The 23,490-nt window shown below is 39.5% G+C and overlaps 1 protein-coding gene across 1 annotated transcript in view; it reads right to left on the bottom strand.

Moving 5' to 3' along the window:
- The window catches only part of MGAM2 (maltase-glucoamylase 2 (putative)), an 84,515-nt gene that overhangs the window by 7,947 nt on the left and 53,078 nt on the right, over window positions 1-23,490 (bottom strand). The window contains exons 32-45 of the mRNA XM_078059656.1: window positions 22,289-22,396; window positions 20,615-20,677; window positions 19,654-19,788; window positions 17,991-18,075; window positions 16,829-16,967; window positions 14,810-14,943; window positions 14,501-14,535; window positions 14,284-14,400; window positions 13,618-13,766; window positions 13,419-13,503; window positions 12,738-12,794; window positions 12,195-12,319; window positions 10,333-10,421; window positions 2,386-2,435 (exon numbers count right to left, since the gene is read on the bottom strand). Of these exons, the coding sequence (XP_077915782.1) occupies window positions 2,386-2,435; window positions 10,333-10,421; window positions 12,195-12,319; window positions 12,738-12,794; window positions 13,419-13,503; window positions 13,618-13,766; window positions 14,284-14,400; window positions 14,501-14,535; window positions 14,810-14,943; window positions 16,829-16,967; window positions 17,991-18,075; window positions 19,654-19,788; window positions 20,615-20,677; window positions 22,289-22,396 (1,371 nt within the window). The remainder of the gene's footprint in view (window positions 1-2,385; window positions 2,436-10,332; window positions 10,422-12,194; window positions 12,320-12,737; window positions 12,795-13,418; window positions 13,504-13,617; window positions 13,767-14,283; window positions 14,401-14,500; window positions 14,536-14,809; window positions 14,944-16,828; window positions 16,968-17,990; window positions 18,076-19,653; window positions 19,789-20,614; window positions 20,678-22,288; window positions 22,397-23,490) is intronic.

The following is a 23,490-nucleotide window of genomic DNA, read 5'->3' as shown; positions in this document are numbered from 1 at the left end:
TGGGTAATGAACTGTTTATTGTTTTATGTCACTGATTTTTTTTTTTAAAGATTTTTATTTATTTATTTGACAGAGAGAGACACAGCGAGAGAGGGAACACAAGCAGGGGGAGTGGGAGAGGGAGAAGCAGGCTTCCCTCTGAGCAGGGAGCCCGATGTGGGGCTCGATCCCAGGATCCTGGGATCATGACCTGAGCCGAAGGCAGACGCCTAATGACTGAGCCACCCAGGCGCCCCTGTCACTGATGTTTTGAGGTTGCCTGTTCTGCAGTATAAAGTTCATGCCGTCCTACAGAAGTATATGGCAAGCCACATATGTAATTTTAAATCTTCTTATAGCCACATTTTTTAAAAGTAAAAGGAAACAGGAGAAATTGATTTGAAAACACATTCTATTTAACCCAACATATCCAAAATAGTATTATTTTAACATGTATTCAATATATAAATATTAATGAGGTATTTTACAATCTTTCAAATATTTCAAATTAGGCTAGTCACATTTCCAGTGCTCAAAATTCACATGGGGTCCCTGGGTGGCTCAGTCAGTTAAGCATCCAACTCATAAGTTCAGCTTAGGTCATGATCTCAGAGTCATGAGATAGAGCCCCACATAGGCCTCCACACTGCACTGGGTATGGAACCTGCTTAAGATTCTCTCCCTCTGCCCTCCCCCCAACTCCACTTGCACTTGAACGTGCATGCGCACTCTCTCTCTCTCTCTCTCTCAAAAAAAAAAAAAAGTCACACGTGGCTAGTAGCTATCATACTGCATAATGCAGCTCTAAGATATTCTTTCAATCCTGGGTACCATGTTTTAAGAGGAATCTAGACTAATTGTGGTCCAAGCAGAATAATCAGATCTGTTTAAACACAAAACAGAGGAAGCGTGAAGTTAGCCAGCAGATGTGTAATTCCAAAAGAAGACAGAAAGTATATATAACAGACATCTTCAAATTACTGAAGCCCTGTTATGTAGAAAAGACAATAGATTTCTGTTATGCTATTTCTTAAATGCAAAATTATAGAGAAGCAAATTCCAGGTTTGACACAGAATGATCCTCCTACTCTAATGAGAATGATATAGGTTATCTCTGGAGTCATTCAACATGCCTGGTAGATTGGTTGTCTTATTTTCTCCAATTATTCATTCCTCCCTATTCATACCCTTTTCCATGTGATTTCAGCAATGCCCTCGCTCTCTGGATGGGGCATTCTATCCCACCTTTGTCTTTGGGCTTGGCCATCTGACTTTTCCTTGCTAATAGGATGTTAGTCAACCTGCTGCAAACTGGAGATTTGAAAAAGTGCTCAAGCATTTCCACTTCTGTTTTTGCCCTCTAACAGTCATAAAAAAGGTTCTGCCCAGAGCTGTCCATAAAGCAATCTTAGATCATATTAACATAAGGACTGGCTTGCGAAATTCCAGGCAATTTAAGAGTAGGCTTTCCCAGGGGCACCTGGGTGACTCAATCATTAAGCGTCTGCTTTCAGCTCCGGTCAGGATCCCAGGGTCCTGGGATCGAGCCCCGCATTGGGCCCCTTGCTCAGCAGGGAGCCTGTTTCTCCCTCTCCCTCTCCTATGTGTGTGTGCTTTCTCACTCTCTCTCTCTAATAAATAAATCTTTAAAAAAACAAAAATGAAAATAAAACCAAAATAGTAGGCTTTCCTAAATCAATCAGAGCTAGCTCCAGCACAGCCATTTACTACAAGTTATACCCTCTTTTCTTCATTTTCCCTTGATTCTGCTTGCAATCAGTCTCAAAATCTTGTTAATTTTCCATAATGCCAATTGAACATATTTCTTTTTCTCAGATAGTTGAAGAGCCAGCTGACAGGTGTGTGAGTGAGTACAGTCAGGATCATCCAAGCAGCCAAACAGTCCCATGACGGATTGCAAGCCAGCCAAGATCAGCCAGGTCCAGCCCAGATCATCTGAACACTACAAACTCATAGGCTAAATAATTTATTTAGTGTTTAAATTATTTATTTATTGTTACAGCTGCTGAAGTTTTGAGGTTGTTTCTTATACACCATTGTTGTGCAATAGATAACTGATCTAGCATTATCCTGCAAAATATTTATCAGCCAGAAAATGATGTCTCATCCCCAGAAAACATGTCATACATTTAAAGACTCATTTTTTTCACCAGCATTATATGCATTACAAGTTTCTTCTTATAAAACTGATGGTATACTGGATAATTGTCAAAATAAGGACAGTTTCTTCCTGATATTAATGTCAACAGACCCAATTTATAAGTGTAAAGGGAGGAAGTTCCTCCTATTAAGATGTAGGATATTATTTTGATACAGTTAACTGATAATGTTTAATCTGTAGCTAACTGGGAATGGATTTATAAAAATTCAATAAAATACTCTTACCTGAGTTGCTGTAAAGTTTGCCAAGAAATAGTTTCCATTTTCATAGGTATCTGTAAGCAAGAAAAAAGAATAAGCAATTACTCAGTGCTTCAACTATAGCAGATAATCTTGTATATAGTCAAAGGGTTCACAATTACTGATCAGGATAATCATGACCTCTCTGAGGAACATTAAGGATAGTAGCCAAGGGATTCTTTCACTCCAGGGTAGTATGGGGATGTGCATATGGAAGAGGGTATTTCAAGTGAGGATCAAGTGGTTGTAAAACCAGAAAATCTTGGTTGAACTAAAGATAGATACCCCAGATGAGGAAATGTGGAGGCTACTGACTGGTTTCTTCTGTGCCAACCTAACAAGCACATAACCATGAGCATTGACATGACTATGAAGACAAAGGCTCACAGCAGAGGAGAGTGGTTAGGAATTCAGGCTCAAGTCAGACTGATATGGATTCAAATCCCTGATCCTACAATTAATAGTTGTGCAAACTCCGGCAAATAACATTTTATCATCTGTAAAATGGAGATAGTAGCACCTAGCTCATGGTATGCTGCATGAGCCGAGTAAGTACTCAGAATGTATACTTCACTATCATAAGCAAAGTCATCATCATCTTCACCTTCGTGATTATTCTCTTAGATCATCCTATCACAGTGATCTAGTTCCCAAGCTCTCCTGCCTCTACATAACTTACTCCATCAATTCTTCCCCAGACCCTCTTGGCTCCTCTAGGCTCCAGTTATGCTCCAGAACACTCCATTCTGACAAACCCTTTACTTGGCTCTCTCTATAGCAAGCAATCACTACATCTTTTTAGTGCCATATTGTCTCAAAAAAAGGTAGCCTCTGCTTCTAATGTCTGTGGACCCAACTCATAATTCAATCCTACATCTCCTATATTTCAGTTCCTACGTTTCCTTTTTTCACTGAAACGGATCTTTTCAAAGTCACCAGTGACACAATATATTAAATCTAAATATCTCTTCATTATATGCAGGTGTTTTAGACCTCTTTCCCCACACATCTCTTCCTTGAAATAATCCTTAGTAGATGTCTACTTTACTCATTCTTCTCATGTAGCTTCTATAATTCTTATTTCTTAAAAGTCAGTTCCATTTCACATTCTGTTCTTGCCCTTATCAACATTCCATCTCTTACCAATATTCCAACATATTCTCTCCTTGAGCCTATTAATCCTCTTCTTTCTTTTCTATAAATTACCTCTACTCTTGAAGAAATAATTATAAAATGTGTATTTTTTAAATTTAGCCTTGGCTAGAAAATGTAACCTAAGCAAATACTTATAGACTCTTTTAGCAGTTTGAATGAAGAATTTCTAAAGAATGGAATTTTGTTAATAAGGTGATCTAAGATTATCCTTGAGCTAGCTATTAAATCTCCTTATGTAAGGAAAAATTTAACAAATAGTTAAAAACCTACTAACAGAAAATTTAAGTTCAAGTTATACTTACACTGTGTCTTGGTGTTTTAAATTTTGCATTTCTAAGTCTGTTTGGTGAAAAGGAGCAAAGAGCTCCTTTGTGTAAAAGTTTAAAAAGTATCAAAATTTTAAAACTTTCAGGGACTATTGATTTTTAACCTTGAGACTAAGACATTTATTGAAGGAAACTAAAATTTTATAGAAAAGTGTTTTCCCCTTAAATTTTTGAAATATATTGCTCATAGGGAGCTGATTTTTAACACCACACTAACTGTGGTGTTATTAACCCACTATGACATCAATCATCTAGTTCTAATTAGCTCAAGCTGTATAAAAGGACTCTAGATTCCCTTAAAACATTGGTTCTCAAACAGCAGTGATTTTGCTGGTGGGACTTTTGGCAATATCTAGAAAAATATTTGATTGTTACATCTTAGGGTTGGGGAGAGTGCTTCTGGCATTTGGGGGGTGTTGCTAAACATCTTGTAAATAACAGTCCAACCACCACCAGCAACAAAGAATTACCTAGCCCAAATTGTCAGTACTATCAATCATATGTCTGATAAGGGACTTGTATCTAGAAGATATAAAAACACTTACAATTCAATAATAAAAAGATAATCTAATGTAAAAATTGACACAGTTTGTGAATAGACATTTCTCCAAAGAAGATGTATGAATGGCCAGTAAGTACATGAAAAGATGTTCAGTGCAATTAGTTATCAGGGAAACACAAATCAATCGAAGCTGCAATGGTATATTACTTCACACCCACTAGGATGACCACTCAAAAAGATGATAGTAAGTGTTGACAAGGATGTGGAGACACTGGGCCCCACATGCACCGCGGAAGGAATGTAAAGCGGTGCAGCCTCCTTATAAAAGAATCTGGGGGTTCCCATAAAAGTAAACATAGAGTTACTATATAAAGGGGAAATTCCACTCCCAGGTATGTGCCCTAGAGAACTAAAAAAATATGTTTATACAAAAAACTTGTACACAAATGTTCATAGCAGCATTTTTCCTAATAGTGAAAAAGTGGAAACAACCCAAACATCTCCTAGCTGAGAATTGGATATATAAAATGTGGTATATTCATACAATATCATACTATTCAGCCATATGAAAGAAAGGAAGTACAAATACATGCTACAACTCAGTAGAACCTTAAAAATGTTATGCTAAGTGAAAGAAGGCAGTAATAAAAGGCCACATGTATTCCATTATGTGACTCCATATGATTCCATTCCTATGAAATGTTTAGCATACACAGTTGCATAGCGACAGAGTAGTAAACGCCTAGGGCTGCATCTCCTGGGGCTGGAGAGAATGGGGGCAGGGCACGGGAGGATTGAGGGGTGATATCTAAAAGGTGGAGGGCTTATTTCGGGGGTAAAGAAATTGTTCTAAAATTGTCTGTGTAATGGTTGCACAACTTGGCAAACATACTAAAACCAGTGAATTGTACACTTAAAATGGGTACATTACATGGTGTGTGAACTGTATCTCAATAAACCCGTTATCAAAAAAGTTAAAGTCAGGCCCAACAACTAACAACAACAAAACGGCATTTATTTTTTATAAAAATATATATTAAAAAAACTTCTACCTGATTAATCTAAAAGATTAATCCAGTGTGATTTCTACTTGTCATAACACTTCCAGGCTTCTCACTCCTCTCTTCATCAGACTTTCTGTCATCATATCCATATTTGCAAATTGTGAGCCCCACCGGGAGACTCCATAGGCATCTCAAATTCCAAGGGTGCAAAATTAATCTCCTTATCTCTCATTGTTCTCTAACCTGACTTTACTATTGTCCATGTTCCATACCATGATAATGGAATTGCTTCCTGACCAATCACCCAGGCATGTAGTTGGCATGACCTGACAATGTAGTCTCCAGTCAACTTGGCAAGAGCTCACTGACGCAATACAGTGTTGAATACCTTGGCACAGCCACTAACCCCTTTGGCTACAATTTCTTGCTCACCAAACAAATCCCTGATTAAAATCTCATCCTTCACCTAGATTTAATTTAAGGAAAATATGTACTTCCTAGTAGATGGGAACATTCTAGCTCATTAATAAATATAGTTCTTAAATTTAAAAATTGGCACGGTAGCTTATTATTTTCTTACAAGGTATAAGGCTGCAAATCTCTTAAAACCTAGTTTGAGTGGCTGGTTAATCTCCTTTCTCTGACTTTTGGACTTTCTGTGGTCATATTAACCACACTGATGTAAATGTAGTATATCCTACCTAATAAATCTTATGTTAAAGGCTTATACTGGAATTTTATTTACCTTGCATATTAATGATATATGCTACTCAGCATCCATGTGCCAGGAATTCTCTCTATATATGAAATCATTTTGTCTGCACAAAGAGATCTACGTGATAAGTAGAGTTTTGTAGATGTTAAAGATGACAAAGTGCTGGCAAAGAGATGTTAAGCATCCTTCCAAAAGACATACAACCAGGAAATGACTGAAATGGTATCTGAATCCAGAGCTACGGGACGCCACTTGCCACACACCTCTCCATGAAATTTACTTATTAGGTTGAACTTTACAGAGATAATCGAAGACTAAGTTGAACTTTGAAAAAAGTAATCAAATTCTTTCCTATCCCACTCTTAACCTGGTTCCACCTCTAAATGAGCGACCCAATCATTTGAAAAATAGCTCTTTTAAATACCATATTCAATGAGTACAGGGTTATAATGCATTATCCATACACTGAGAAGAGAAAATTAAAGTACCATCTGCAATATTATCAAAAACTTAGAAATACTTAGGATGTATTTGACAAAATATGTGTAAGACCCATGCACTGAAAATTATAAAATGCTCTGGGATAAAGAAGACCTAAGTAATTAAAAATGATAGACAGATGTCCCCAAACTGATTTATAGACTCAACGCAATAGCAGTCAAAATTCTAGCAACTTTTTTGTTAATTATTATTTGTTAAAATAATTTTGAATCTACCTTAGTTAATACAGTGTGGTATTGGTATAAGTATAAATATAGAGATCCATGAAACAGAACAAATAATCCAAAAATAGAGTCTCAGCCATACAGGACCTATTCATAGCTAATAAAGGTGTCAAGGTAGTATCACAGGGGAAAAGATTCTGCTTTCAGGAAAGGTGCTGGATCAATTGGATAAATATGCCGGGGAACAAATGAACCTTGACCATTACATACATACAGAATTTAATACAAAATAGGCGACAGTCCTAAATGTAAAAGCTAAAACTCTAAAATTTCCAAAAATATAGGAGAAAAATCTCTGTAACCTTGGGTTAGGCCACGTGATGCTGTGACTTATAATATGTATTTGGTCTTCATCCCATTTCTGCCACAGAGCTCTTAAAACCCTTGGAATTTCCTAAGTGATAAGAACTAAGTATCTTTTGTTATATTAATGAGGTGACTTATGGAAAGCACCTCAGGTTCCTGGCTGGTTGCCAGGACCAACCCTGTGATCTGAAGGCTGGAACTTCCAGCCCCACCCAGAGACCTTTGGAAGGGGATTGGGGCTGGAGGTTGAATCAATGGCCAATGGCCAATAACATAGCCAATGACGCCAGTGTAATGAAGCTGCCATAAAAACCCAAAAGGATGGGGCTCATAGAGCTTCCAGATTGGTGAGCACGTGGAGGTTCAGGGAAAGTAGTATCCCTGGAGAGGGCATGGAAGCTCTGAGCCCCTTCCCACATACCTTGCCCTACGCATTTCTTCCACCTGGCTGTTCCTGGGTTATATTCTTCTATAATAATCTGGTAATCTAGTAAGTAAAATGTTTCTCTGAGTTCTGGGAGCTGCTCTAGCAAATTAATCAAACCTGAGCAGGCGGGTGTAGGAACTTCTGATTTATAGCCAGTTAGTGTGAGGTACAGGTAACAACCTGGACTTGGAACTGGTGTCTGAATCGCAAGGTGGGAACCTCCGATCTACAGTGGGTTATTCAGAAGCATGGGTGACAACCCAGCTTAGTATGAAGTGGGAAAGGGAGGAGGAGGCAATCCTGTGGGACTGAGCTCTTAACCTGTGGGATCCAATGCTATCTCCTGGTAGACAGTGTCAGAATTGAGTTGAATTGTAGGACACCTAGTGTCCCAGAATTACTTGTTGGTATGGGGAAATCCCCACACATGTTAGAATTGGTACCAGAATGCTTTTTAGACCAAGGCACAAAAAGCACAAATATAAAAGAAAAGCATGGAAAAAAATGGACTTTTATCAAAATTAAAGTTTGTTTTTTGTAAGATACTATAAAGGAATTATATAGGCAAGTTACAGACAGGGAGATACAAATTGTATCTGATAAAAGACTGGTATACATAACTCCTACAGGTCAATAAGGAAAAGACAACATAATAAAAAATAGGCAAAGGACTTGGACCAATACCTCAATAAGAAGACATACAAATAGCCAATAAACATAAGATGTTCAACATCAAGGAAATGCAAATTAAATCCATAATGAGATGCACTATGTACTACTAGAATAGTTAAAATTTTAAAAACTGACACTAACACCAAGTGTTAGTGAAGATGTGGGAAATTGGAACTCTGAATTATTGCCGTTAGTAAGGAGAAACAGTATAGCCATTTTAGAAAATACTTGGGCAGTTTCTTCAAAAGTTAAACATACAATTATCATCTGACCCAGCCCAGCAATTTCACTTCCAGGTTTTTACCCAAGGGAAATGAAAACGTATGATCACAAAATGACTTATACTCAAATAATCATGGCAGGTTTATGCATAATGGTAAAAAACACAAAACAACTCAAATATTCATCAATAAGTAAATGGATAAACAAATTATGGTATATCCATACAATGGAATGTTATTCAGGAGTCAAAAGATAACAATGAATCATGGATCACCACATCAAAAACTAATGATGTATTGTATGGTGACTAACATCACAAAATAAAATAAAATAAAATAAAATTTTTAAAAAAGGTAATAAGCTACTTTTATATGCCACCAGATGGCAACACATTTTGCTACAAAAATAACTTTGCTAAGTGACAGAAGCTAAGCACAAAAGGATACGCACAGTATGATTCTATTTACGTCAAGCCTAGAAAAGACAAATCTCATCTAGAGTGACAGAAAGCAGATCAGTGGTTGTAAGAGCCTGAAGTCGGGGCTGGGAGTTGGGGGGTAGTTCACTGAAAAGATATAGAAGGGGAAATTTGGAGTCATAAAAATATTCTAGATCTTGGTTGTGGTGGTGGCAATATAAATGTATCTATTTGTCAAAATTTATTGAACTGTATACTTAGGATGGATATATTTTATTTGTATAAATACAACTCAATCAAGTTGATTAAAAAAGCAATAATTTCACTTCTAGGAATCTACCCTATGGAAATAATCTGAAACACAAACAAAGCTTAATACTTGATGGTGTTTATAACAATGAAAACTGAAAACATCCTGTACCCTAGATTAGAGAGTAATTACAGAAAGTCATATAAATTGTGGCGTATCCTCTCAGTGGGATATAGTAATCATAATGGTGTTTATAAGGAGTATACGATAACATCTAGACGTATTTCTATCGTTATGCTAAGTGCAAAGAAACAGCACTCAGAAATTAAATATGTGGTATGTTTTAAGTGATATAAAAAATTAAGCATTTTCTTAAGTAACATGAAAGCAAAAGAATACAACAATAATATTATTACTTTTTTCTAGTTTTCTGTCTTTAAAATATTTTCTTTAATGACAATATATTACCCTCATAATGAAGAAAATGAAAAGGAAGATATTACTAGTGAAAAACAAGCTATAATTTCAGAAACTGTGACACGTTACAAGATTAGAATGTTCTAGTCAGTAATAAGTATTGGAAAATGAGTGTCAGGTGGTAACAACATGTCAGTATTTCTATAAAGATGTCTAAGGAAGAGGATGTTCTGACTATAGTGACAAACCCCAGTTATCTCAGGTAGCACTGTCATATCCCTAGATTGGGGAAAGTATACAAAGTAATATTTCACTGATGTAAGCATCTTTTTGAAAACGCTCAATTCCCTACTTCTGAGACACTAAGAAATTTTCTGAGCTCTAATTTGTCTCCTGAGTGAGCCTACTTAGGAGGAACAGGCTGCCTGGTAATAGATGACTGGCCCAAATAACAGAGCTAGGTCTGTGAACCACTGAGAATGAATGAATTGTCAGCCTGATACTTGCATCCACACTTTTATCAGAGCAAGGCAGTTAGTTATACAGAGATAGATCACCCCTGGCTGAACCCATAACATCATGTTGCTGAACCTACAAAGCTGGGGACCATATACTATTCTATAGTAATTACAATATAAGGAGCAAACAAAAATAGCAAAAATTCTCCCAACACCATCGCTTTATAACAGTAGCAGAAACAGGTTTAGAAATAGATTTTCAGGTTATGCCAATTATATCCTGAGCTATGGTTTTTCTGCATGCTGTATGGAAACCCTGGAATGCTCATACTCACCAATGCTCTGTCCATCATCCCAGAATACCTGGCCTTCAGCTTTCCCATTGTTGTCCAATGCAACAATCAATCCCATAAATTTTTGTCGACTAGGGGAAAAAAAGGAGTTATTTTTTTCTCTAGATAATAGGTTGTAAGAATGAAGGACAGTTTCTGTTGAAAATATTACTCATCCATAACAAAAAAAATTAATGCATCAAAAATGTACATAAAAATGCACATAAAGTTTCTAAAAATAGGTAAATTAAAACGTATCTTCTTTATAAAAGAGCTTATTGCACACCCCTCAAGTATTAACGTTTCCTAGATGGTTTAAAACAGAATTTCATTTTTTAAAATTATACACAAAAATGTCTACTATATAATACATTAAAACATATAAATACCATTAAACTGAGATATACTTAGATATTTGTCTATGAAAATATATTTTGCAAAGAGAAATGGATTCCATCTCAAAGGATGTATGTGCAAACCAATTTTCATTAAGTATAGTCATATTTAAATTATTTTATGTAATGAAAGAAAATATTATATTGTTTGGAATTTTGAGGTGGTTTCTTTATAGTAGGGACTTATAAATAATTATGGTAAATAAATACCAAATATGTATAATCAATGTCCTTTGATTTGAATATATTTCAAAATATTTAATTTTTTAAAGATTTAACTTTTAATAATTAATACGAATTTGTTAGGCATGATCTTCTTGTGGATTAAAAATATAGACACTTAAAAAATCAAATAAACATACTTTACTTACATACGTATTATAAGTAATATGATAAGATATGAATTCCTTAGGAAGAAAACCACCAAACAACCCTCTAGTAGCTTCCAGATTGCTATAGAATAAAATGCAAAGTACTTGGTCTGCCATTTACCCCCACCATGACCTGATCCTAGCCTGCTTGAATTTTATTTATTTCATCCCTCTTCCTATCTACTCTCCAATTAAACTGATTGGTTTACTATTCCCCAAACCAAACTCATTTTTCACCTCTAGCTCTTTAATACTCCCAGAATATTTCTTTCCCTGTCTTCATATATTCAAATCCTGTTTATTATTCAAGACTCGGTTCAAAGCTCTCTTTCATGTGAAACCATGCTTTACACCACAAGGCTGAGTTAACTTCTCTCCTTTTGAATGGTTATAGTTCTTTTTATGTGTGTCTCTCTTGACATAACATGTTCCTTTTAATTTAGTATATATATACAAATATAAACATACAAATATAAAATAAATATATGAGTATTTATATTTATATAAAATCTATCCTGAGTTGACCAATGTAGACCTGGAAATAAGCAATAAATCATCCTTGGATAGCCATCACCAATCAAGGAGCTCATTAATATTCCCAGCTTTTTTAATAGTGTGGAAAGAGGTAAATGCTACTGCCCTCAAGAAAATTTTTGCACCAGGGGTGATTGAGTGGCTCAGTCGATTAAGCATTGGACTCTTGATTTTGGCTCAGGTCGTGATCTCAGGGTGGTGAGATCAAGCCCTCCTACTCGGTGCTCAGCATGGAGTATCCTCTCCCTCTGCCCCTTCCCCCCCCACCCCACCCCCACACATGCTCTCCATCTCTAAAAAAATAAAATAAAATAATATAAAATTTAAAGAAAATTTTTGCCCCAGGCCTGGGACACAGAGCTACAGATAAAAGATCTCCCCAAGACTGACTTCATGAATGCATTCTCCCCCAGATCCCAGTCAGAAGGCACTTATGGAATTGAATCAATGAGAGGGTCTGTAATTGGGCTTCTTTATCCACAGAGCCCTGGTTAGGGCAGACAGCGTCTGTGAGGATGCCTCATTATGACAAAGTGAGGCCATCAGTACCATCACTCCTCCTTACCTGGCATGAGTGTTCATCGCAGGCTCTTGCCAAGGCAGGATGTAGCCTCCTCTGATATGAAGGTTGATGTGGTCAAGGGGAGCGCCCAGGATTTTCCACTCACCTGTCGACACACTGCCAGATTCCTAGGAGACAGAATATAAGCAAGGAGGGATGAAGATAAAGAGATGAAATGAATAGATGCACGCTTTAATACAAGTCTTTCTAAGGAAGCATGTTCGAAAGTCAGCAAGAAATAGCAAGTAAAAGAAGAAAAAAATCTCTGATTTCAGTTTTGTTAAAAACTCTGGAAATCTAGTCTTTTCTCTGTATTGTCCAGAAAAGGTGGGGGTGGGGGTGGGAGAAAAGTCAATGTGATATGGGTGTTACATTTTACCTAATTATGCTTTTGTGGATACTTTTATTTAAGCAAACCTTGCTTGGCTGAAAGGCTGAAAATTATTGCCTTAGAAATTATGTGCCTCAAGGTCAGGAGAAAGTGCTGGCCACCCCTCTAGCCAGCATGGACCAGTTTGGTTCTTCACAAAATATGTGAGTTCTTACCGTGCTATAGTCATACCAACAGCCTCTGGGAAAATAAGCACGGGTCTCAAAAGTGTTCTGAAACATAAAATTGACACGTTATTATGAATATTCCAGTAACTTAATTATTAAAATTCTTTCTGTAGAATTAAGATAACAATGGGAATTTTATTAATGATTTTAAGAGTTTGGGAAGTTCTAAAATTTTTTTTAAGATTTTTTAAAAGATTTTATTTATTTATTTATTTGAGAGAAAGAGAGAGAGCACAGAGGGGGAGGCAGAGGGAGAAGCAGGCTCCCCGCTGAGCCAGGAGCCAGACATGGGGCTCAATCCCAGGACCCTAAGATCATGACCCAAGCCAAAGGCAGATGCTTAACCCACTGAGTCACCCAGGCACCCTGAGTTTGGGAAGTTTAATTGAAAAAGATCTGATAAAATTCTTCAAACATAAAGAAAACTTAATTTTTTAAAAAGGTAAACTTTACAACGATGCGGGGTAACAAGACACTAAAATGAGAAATCAGTTGGGGTTGTGAGGTTTTCACTAATGGGGATTTTGAAAAAAGGAAAAGATCTCCCTTGTGTGTTCTAGAAAGGTGTTTGCTGGAAAACAGCGAGCAGGACAAGATGATCTTTAAAATGCCCTTCTTGTACTTGAGATTATGTGACTGAGGGTTTCTGATCTATGATGGAAAACTCACACTTTCCAGCACGGGGCTGATTAAGAGGGCAGGACCCAACATGAACTGACGGTCTATATCCCACGTTTTGTTGTCATTCGTAAACCTTAAAAAAAAAAAAAAAAAAGTATGAAAACCCTACCAAAGTGTTAGGACTGTTGCCGCGGGCTCTCCCCCAGACGTGGCCAGAACCTCTGCTTGGGGAACAGGCTGTACTCACTCATGGAGAAGGGGTCGGACAACAGTACTGCCCTCAATGTGAGCTTTATGCATCAAAGTGTAGAGGTAGGGCAGCAGGGTGTATCTGGTCTGAAGGACTTTTCTGGAGAACATCTCGAAGGTGGAATTCCAGGCCACAGGATCTTGTCTCTAAAGAGATAAAGGAACACTCTTTATGCCATCCTAACGCTATCAGAAAAAGGTCAGCAGACCCATGTCCCATGTACCAGTTACACAGATCCCACCTTTCATTGCTATCCCATCCTTTCTCTTGCCCTTGCTGTTCAGCTAAACTGGGGCTACTTGCTTCCCATTCTTTATCACAGACTCCTAAGTCCCCTGCACAGGGCTGGAGAGATGGGTCTCTCTGTAGCACTGATGGAGCTTGGATGGATTTGAGTAAAATAAAAATTCTCTAAGGAAAAGGAGCTTCTTCTAGTTTAGCCCCATAGGGAGCTACAAACCCTACTGTCCTCATAGGCACGTATTCCCCAAGACATGAGCAAAAGGATATTCTTGAGGATTGCTTATAACTCTGGGGTTTTGAACTCTATGGGTTTTCTATGAAATGGAGGTTCTGATTTTTATGATTTTTCCTCAACAAAGAAGTCTGCTACTTTTGAGGGTAATAAAGAAGTTGTGATTTGAGCACCAGCTGCCACCTCACCCTTGTCCCGATGGTGTTGTGGTTTCTGGAAAAGGGGTAAAAGGCCCCCAGTTGCATCCAGCGAACACACATCTCATATTCGGCATTTCCAAAGAAGCCACAAATATCCGCTCCTGTCTGAGAAGATGCAAAATCAGAACATGAGGTGGGACTTTTGTAGGTTGCAGACACGCTGGAATCCGATTGAGTAATTAATAATGGTCCCAATGTAACTTACATACGGTATTCCAAAGAGACTGAACTCCATCATGCCTGCAATGAGAAGACACGGCTGTGTTGGACAAAGTAGCCCTTTCAGAGGGTAGGTTTGCCCTGTCTCTTCCATACCCGATTTCGAAGCCCTGGGCCACCCATGATGAAAATATCCAAAGATGGGTAGAGACTACAACTCATACCCACAGAGAAGTCAGCACCTGCTGCTTTCTCCGCCCATGTGGATGATACGTAGACATAACCAATGTGGCCGCGGGCATCCAACCCAGTCCCCTCCCTGCCAGCAGAGGCCCCTGGGAGGAAGCCCACACACCAATGATCGATTTCCGCAGCTGGTCCCATGTGGCCGTGTTGTCGCCCAGCCAGTGGCCTCCCCAGCGGCCAGAAGACGGGAATGTGGAGCGGGTGATGATGACCCCTCGCTGTCCCGTCACCTCCTGCACAGCTCTGGTTGGAAGGGAACAAGGAGGTGATTGGGGGTGAATTCGAAGATGGACAGCCATGGGGCTTCATTACAGAGAGCCGTGCCAGTCTGGAGTATGAGGTGGCAATGGTTTTCCATTTGGAGCCAGAAAGCGTCTTTCCTGGAAGCATCTGCTATTTAAAGGTGATGCTAAGAGTCACAGCAGGACAACTGGAGATCCATCATCCCCTAAATGTGGATTTCCTTTCTTAAAAAAAAAAAATTGAATTAACTAGTTGCCTACATAGAGGTGGCAGGAAGGAGTGGGGTGAGGTGTGAGACAGGTGTTACGGAACAATTACTCAAACCAGGTATCAGCTTGGTCGCTCCCATGTCTACTGCCTCACAACCTCCTGAGAAGGTTTCCTTGGCCTCCTTTTACTGTTATAAAACTGAGGCTCAGAGAAATTAGACAATTTGTCAGAGGACATTTAAAGACCAAGGAGGCAGAGCCAGGATCCAAATAAAAGTATATATGACTAGAGCTCTTTGGTAATACTCTCTCTCTGTGCTACTCCTCACAAAGTGGGATAAATCTGGCACACAAGGACAAATATACACAAAAGGTGTTCAAATATCTGGCTACGGAAGGTGGGTCTTCTGCCTGCAGTCTCAGTAAGAAAATAAAAACAATTGTGTGAGAGGAAAATCAATGGAACAAAAAGAGAAAGGCTATTAACAGATCCGAGTACATAATGCAATCCACATATTTGCTGAAGAAAGCATTACAAATCAATAGACACAGATGAATTATTCAGTAAATGATGTCAGGAAAAGCTACTGGGGTAAAGATTAATCCATTAGGTCACTTCCAATATTTCACACCAACATAAACCCCCACGTGGATGGACACACCCCCCCACATACCCCTGCCCTCCACACACACATGTCTGAGAGATAATGAAGGCCTGAAATAAGGCAGGGATAGAGAGGAAGGGTAGATGTGAGTCATGCAAAGAGCTTTGTCACTGACCATTGCAGAACTCTAAAAATTAACCAGCTCTAGAAAGAAATGACTAATGTCTATCCAAGAGAAACCGCTAAATCTTGGCAGGACAGCGCGGTGTGTGGGATTTGAACTTGGGGCTGTTCTCAGCTGACCCCATCCCTAGTTCAGTGGCTCCAAAAGCCAGCAGCCCTGCAGCAGCCTCGGAGGTCTGACCTCTTTGGGGGCTCTGTGGAAAGCACCAGCCCCCGAGCATAATTAATACTTTTGTTCTAGCTTCCAGCCCCCTGGAAAATCTCTATTCCCAAGGTGTTGTGGCCATTTGATTGGACTCAGAGCTCAACTCAGCAGGGGAAAACAAGTTCTCAAGCCAGGGAATTACCAAAACAATAACAATTTTCTGGCACCATCATAGGTATTCAGACTGGGGTTCAGTTGGGACAAACAAAGCTCGGCTGGTCTTAGAGTAAATCCTGGAGAAGTAGCACCATGAAGAACTTGGTAAAGCTCCTACATATTCCTGGGGACCGAAAAGACAGCACATGCACAAGGCTCTGGGCAAGCCCAGCAAAGAGCCATGAACGGAGAAAGTTCCGGTGACTCATTTCTGGCTGCACCTGAGGTCCTGAGTCAGCAGGAAGTGAAAGGTCTTACAAACCGCCTCAAGGTGAGGGTGTGGCTTCTCCTACTTGTCCCCTTGGCAAAGGGTGGAAGACATAGAGGCAAGGAATCCAGGGGACCACGGAGGCCTTAACATTCCCTTCAGTTTGACTAAATTTTAGGCAGGTTTCTTCCTTTTTTTTTTTTTTAAGTTTATTTATTTGTTTAATCTCTACACCCAACATGGGACTCAAACTCATGACCCCGAGATCAAGAGTTGCATGCTCTTGGGATTGAGCCAGCCGCTCTAGGAACACACTCACTCGTAGGTGGGTCTGGTCTGGGCCCATCCGTAGAGGCTGTGAACGTCGTAGTGCCGCACCCGCGAGCCATCTGGCAGGACCTGCTCGCTCTCCATGCACAGGGTCTTGCTGCTCAGGCCCCTGTCCCTGGACTCCAAATCTGAGCGGAAATGCGAGTTACTTCCCAAACAACTTGCTTTGTGCATTCACAAGAAATGCTCATTAGCTTGCTATTTCTCCGTTTCACTCAACGACTTTGTTACCCATAACAGTTCCAATTTCAAGAATTATTTTGTCTACAAAATCAACATGCTGTGACTTTATAACTAATGAAGGGTAAGGACAGGGTGTGGAGCTGGGAAAGGCACGCTTCATTGTCCTCTGGTATTTATAGAGTGCAATCAGAGCCCACTTATCAGCACAAGAAACTCCTTTGTTGTTATGACTGTTTTTTTCCACTAGATGGTAACATTCTCAAGGGAATAGATCTTGTTTCAATCAACTGTATGAAGGTCTCTAAATTTTCTGATTTGTTAGCACTTGTCTGATACATAAATATTGAGGGAGGAAGGAGTAGGAAGGGAGGAAGGAAAGAGGGAAGGAGGGGAGGGAGGGAAGGAGGAGGGAAAGGAACACAGGTGTTAGTGAGACTTGGACAGCATAACCATGACTAAACATCAAGAAACTTAGCAGATTCTGTCCCACAAACTACTTGTTTGGTGCTTCTAAGAAGGTGAGTTGCTTCCTTCCCTGGGTTTCTGTAAGGTGAGAGGATTCAACTTTCTGAGATACCTTTGATGGTAAGGTCCTATAATGCTCTATTTCCATTTGTACCACAGGACTACTAGGGCATGTCCTTCATGAAGAGTCTGTGGACATGGGCAGAGAGTACAGAGCTAGATTTTCATTCTTTAATCAAAATATTCTGTGCGTCGGGGGGGGGGTTGTTTAAAGTGTGAGCAATCAGTTCATAGTTACAAATGTAATCATCCATTGCTTGGTTTCTTTCATAATACATCATGTCATTATTTCTATGTCTGATTAGTAATTTACACTTGTTCAAGGTTATTCTATTTGGGATTTTATGTCATGTGTACAAGTATTTTCTTTCTCCAAAATTAGGCTTTGCTTTGACAATAAGAGGAAAACTTTCAGAGTTTTGATGAAGGAATCATTTACATACATGGCATATAGGGTGGATCATTAAGAATTCCATCGCTGCAGCCCCTGACAGATCCATCCACAAAGTTTGATGGCTCATTCATATCCTGCAATGAGTTAATAAGAAAGATTCTGTGATGTCAGAGGCAGTGTGGCCTTGGCTCTGGAGGACACCACTTCATAGAGGCGAACACATCTTATTTAAGCCCTCAGCTAATCATTTCATTGACTCTGTTTACTCTAAGGCATTGACCCAAATGGACTCTAAGAACCCATGTTCATCTAAGTAGAGTGTGAAACTCCTAGTTTACCTGGAATTTTTAAGCTTGTGAGGATTACTTCACAGTAGCAAAAATATGGAGATTATGCTGAATCCATGACCTAAGGAGATTCCTTGATACATCTCCCCACACAAGAAACCCATCTTTGTTTTCCTATGTATGAATTACTCACTTTTTATCTGTGGCCAATGGTTGCTATTATCTTCCCCTACTCTTTCTTAGTCCAGTAGCTTGGACTAATTCTGACATCAGCAGAGACCAAACACAAGGAGGAGTGTCTCGCTTTCTGCAGTAGATGCTGTCCTGAAGAGTTGTGGGTAACTCAGAACCAAATCTGGAAATCAAATCATACTTGGGGGATTTATTGCTTAAGTACAAGAAGTAGCGGTTCCTGAGGTGAAAATTCACTGCCGACTTTGTTAGCAGAAAAGTTAAGATTTTATAAATTGGACTACCTTAAACAGGACATACTAGGGCAAAGGCAAGTATTTTGGGAACTATTTACTATTTTGAGTTTTTCAGCCGTATCTGCCCGCCAGCAGAACAAAAATCCCAGAGCAATCATCTCCCTAGTCCTCAAAGCTACCCACAGCTCTTCACTATTTGCTTTGCCTATATTTGGGCTAATCTTTCATACGTCCGCTCTGGGCCGATCCACCCTGAGAATAGTGGCCAGAGAAGCCCCAGGGCTGCCAGTGGGCTTGTAAGTCTGTCTCTGGGTGAATTATGAGCTTCTTTCAGCCTAGCCCGGACCTGTGAAGCTCTTGAGAGCTGGCCTAGAATATGCTCAGGATTTCAGGCCACTGGACAGTGAGGAAGGAGACTGGAATGCTGATATGCCGCCCATCCCTAGAAAAGCACAAATAGAAGAGCCTTGGACCATGTCCTGCAGACATTTCAGGAAGCCCTGCTCTTAAGCCCAACTGACATGTGTAAGCAACATCCGAACCGGCCTTTGAAGATGAGTCTGTAGCAGCACTATGGTGAACACCTATTGTCTCCTGGATCCATGCCTTGCCCGCCCCAGCTCCGTCCTGTATCACAGGATGGGCCCTCAGGCTCCCCTAGCATCCGCTTCTGGGTAGTTTGGCCAATGGGAGGCACTGGCCAGCGACTGGAGGGTGGGAGATAAGAGAAGCTGGGGTCTATGTCCCTCTCCCCTTCCTCTGGCAGCATCTTCAGTAGCGGCACATATCCTCCATGGGCTTCAGCTTCTGCAGGCATGTTCCTGGGCAGACCCACAATCATCTCTGTGTCTCTGGGGGTCCAGCACCTCAACTGTATAAGAGTATCCCTCTCTCTCACTCCTCCAGCCTTAGCTCCCTCCTTTGCTTGTCTCTGAATTGCCTCTCCATGGTTTGACTCCTAACATTTCCAAAGAAAAACCACTAAGCGTGCACTTACAATCCACAATCCATCAAACTTTAAGCTCTTCTCTGACTCTTCAGAATTCGCATACAGCTCTTTTATTTCCATCTTCCACCATGCAGCCGTGCTATTACGTAAGAAGTCAGGAAAAGCCACGTAGGCTCTGTACAGCTGTAAGAGTAAACACATACTCTCACATTGGGTCTTTGCCTGTCCGGCTGTCCGGGAAGGGGAGTCTCGGGACCAGGAAGGGGTGAGGAGCAGGTACTTGTGCAAGGCACTGCCCCTCTCAGGGTCTGAAACTAGCCTCAGGCTCTGCTGTTGCTTCTACAGAGTTTACTGTGAACACAAAGATCAGAGAAGGCTGACTGCATTCATTATTCTCCTAGAAGGAGGTTAGATAGTGTTAAATCCCCTTGAAACATGAGATTTGTTTAATGACTGGGCCTTTAATCCTATGAACTGGAAAATTAACTATCTGTGTCTAAATGATCAAACTTTAGATATACAAATGTTTTTTTCTACACTGGTCAAACAAAGGAGACCAGTCATCCAGGGAAAAGGGAGCTGCAGAGTTTAAAGGGGCTGCTAGATGCCCAGGCTGATGTGGCAGCAAGTGCTGAGTTCAAAAACATTACCCCTTTTGACCTGGCTGGCATATTTTCTTACATGGGGACAATTCATCAAAAACCCAGTCTGTTCATAACCTCTCCAGTGAAAATATTCTCGACTTCAATTCATTATTTTTCAAGCACCATTGGATTTAAACAAAATACAATCTATTAAAGGCATACATGTGAAGACATTTCACTTGATTTCCCTCTACACATTTCCAGTTTAGTTGCTTATTATGTTTTCTGTTTGAGGATCTCATTCTACCAAGAAATTACCAGTTGACAAGCATGCTCAGAGAGCTGCTTAACCAAGTGCTGGGATAAGACTCATAAGTATCCAGATGTTTAGGGCAACGTGGACAGAAATCTGCACATAACTATACCTTAACCTGAGTTTCATGGTCAAGGGATGTATCCACATTCACATTGGGCAGTTCTGGCCAAACCTAGAGAAAAAGAAGAAAAATTAAAACCTCTAAAAGGCATTGCACATGGACCATGAGATGATTCACGTGTCAGACTCTAATGACATGCATCTCCATAAAATTCTTGGAGATCTTTGCCATTAATTAAATTGTAAAATCTGAATATATGAAATTCCGTTAGGGGAAAATAGGCTAGGGTCCCTTGACTCATTTCATAAGCTTTCAAAATCATTAAGTTCAAAAATAAAATGAGCTAAATCTGCTTTAAATACATCCTCTGAACAATCACCTTTCAAATGTCTGCTCTGCGATCTGTCATAGACATATAACAAAATTCTCTTCAAAAATAACAAATTTAAAACATGACTCTAAAGAACTAAGATTGATTTCATTCACAACCTATAAACTTAGCCTCAATATTCTTAAGCAGCATTATCACTTATTGGGGACCCCAAATACACATAGCATTAAAAAAATCCAGAGTTTCAACCAATCTCATCTATATCTAGAAGGACATTAACTATATACAGTAATTAATGAATCCATTCAGCAAACGCTTACTGACACTACATGATAGGCACTGTACTATAATCTGTATCTACTGAGATTTAAGTAAGAAATAGCCATTGTTTTCTTTTTTTTTCTAAAGATGTATTTATTTGAGAGAGAGAGATAGGGAAGAGAGAGCATGAGCGAGAGGAGGGGCAGAGGGAGAGAGAATCCTCAAGCAGACTCCTCATTGAGCAGGGAGCCCAATGTGGAACTCGATCCCAGGACCCTGAGCTGAAACCAAGAGTTGGACTCTCAACCCACTGAGTCACCCAGGAGTCCCTCTAGTCCTTGTTTTCTAAGAGTTCACAGATGAAATGTGCGTGCTAAGTGACATGCTATCCTCTCTGAGGATACTAATATAGGAAAAAGAAGAAATAGGGAGAGTTAAACTGGTCATTGGATGCTTCCTAGGGGGGTACATTTGAGTTGGTCTTGAAGTGCAGGTATTATTTGGGTAAGCTGAGAAGGCAACATTCAAAGGCACGGTGAGCATGGCATGCACCTAGAACAACAGGAAATAGCACAGCACGATTCAGAGCAGAGTCTGAATCGTGCCTAGGAGCTTCTGTCATCTGGGGTTAGGAAGTTCACCTACAATCCTGTTGCTATAAATCAAACAGATGAAGACTGAGGTCACAAAAAGGAACGAAAGGAGACATGAGGAGAGGGAGAATTTACAGGGCTTAATGATTTATTTCGATATGGAGGATGCTAAGCATCATAGGTCAAAGATGAACACAAGTTTTGAGTATGGGTGCCTGGCAGGCAGAGACTTCAGAGCCATTCTTAAAGGACTTCTTTAGGTTTGATACATGGCCCGCTGGAATGCATAAGGGGTGGAGCACCAGAATAGATCCAGATAATAGAACAAAGCTCACTGATATTTTAGAGAATTAGACCTGTAACCTTGGTCTTATTAATCAGCATCAGGCAGATTTCTACTCATTCATAATTTATTAATTACCCATATATTTTGCCAAGATTTATTGACAGCCTCTTTTTTTTTTTTTTTTTGACAGCCTCTTTTAATCAAGACATTCTGGTGCTGATTAATTATGGGCATCTTCTCCCAAGGCTCACCTTTCCCCAGACAATGTCATTGCTGTTGGGCCATTTGATGAATACATTGTTATCCTGCCCTCTGGTGAATGGGCGATACTGGGTCTCATTGCCAGAAATGGCTGGGTCCTGCAATGAAAGGGTTTAAAACAGTGAACATGAGAAAAACATCTCCAAGACAAAAAACAAAAACAAAATACCCATAGATAATTTGCCTTATATCTATAAAATTCTTGAGGAATAAAGTATGCTGTTTGAAAACATTCCTAGAGATAAACCAGGGTAAAAAGACATTACCCTCCCATGAATAAAGCCAATTTATTGTGCTCCCACAGTGTGATATCAATACTCCTTAAGAACATGAAGCTTCTTTCTTCTGTTCTGTGTCCAAAGTGGCTTCCCTGTTCACCCCATCCCATACCTGCCTCAGTTATTCTATAATAGTATCTTATTTCACAATTGTCATATAAATTATCACTATCTGAAATTATCTTTCTTTGATGTTTACTTATTGGCTATCTCTGTTTGATAGAATAAAATCCCTATAAGGAAAAGGACAATGTCTTATTCATTGATTTAGATTACATACACGCACACACACACACACACTGTTTTAGAACAGTGATTTTCAAAGACCCAGTATTTGATTAATACCTGAATGAATGAATGAATGAATGAAAGTCAGCAAATAATGCTCTATTTCTTGGAAGCTAGAAGGGAGGACCGTTTGCAGGTAACTACTTCTGTGTTTATCAAAATATAGCCTCCAATGCAAAATAATGAATTGGTGTTCTGAATCTTAGCTCAGTTGCTTGTGAGTTTAATTAAGAAGAAGTAAGTCCCCTGAGCCTCACCATTGCCGGGTAATGATACAACTGGAGTGGCTTTTGAACTCCCTAAGGTAAAGATGAGACTAGAATATAGCTATTCCCTCCGAGGCACAGCCTGAAACAGTGAGGATTTGTGGATGTTTTTGCTATATTCAGTATTTCAGTCCACAGTTCTAACTCTAACCAAGGGAATCATAATAATAAATTACATCCCCGTGACAATTATGAAAAGTATCACCATTGGAAAGCCATTTTTCATTTGTTCTGTCCTTTATTTGCTTTTTAAAACTTTAAAAAATAATTATAGTTTCACAGGAAGTTGCAAAAAATGTTTGGGAAGTCTCGTGTACTCTCCATCTAGTTTCTCCCAATGGTACTATTTTACAGCCATGA

This window comes from Halichoerus grypus, chromosome 12, assembly GCF_964656455.1.
Source record: "Halichoerus grypus chromosome 12, mHalGry1.hap1.1, whole genome shotgun sequence".
In the NCBI taxonomy this organism is placed as follows: Eukaryota; Metazoa; Chordata; class Mammalia; order Carnivora; family Phocidae; genus Halichoerus; species Halichoerus grypus.
Note: the sequence above shows the minus strand (reverse complement) of the source record. Positions and strands in the feature narration are given on the sequence as shown.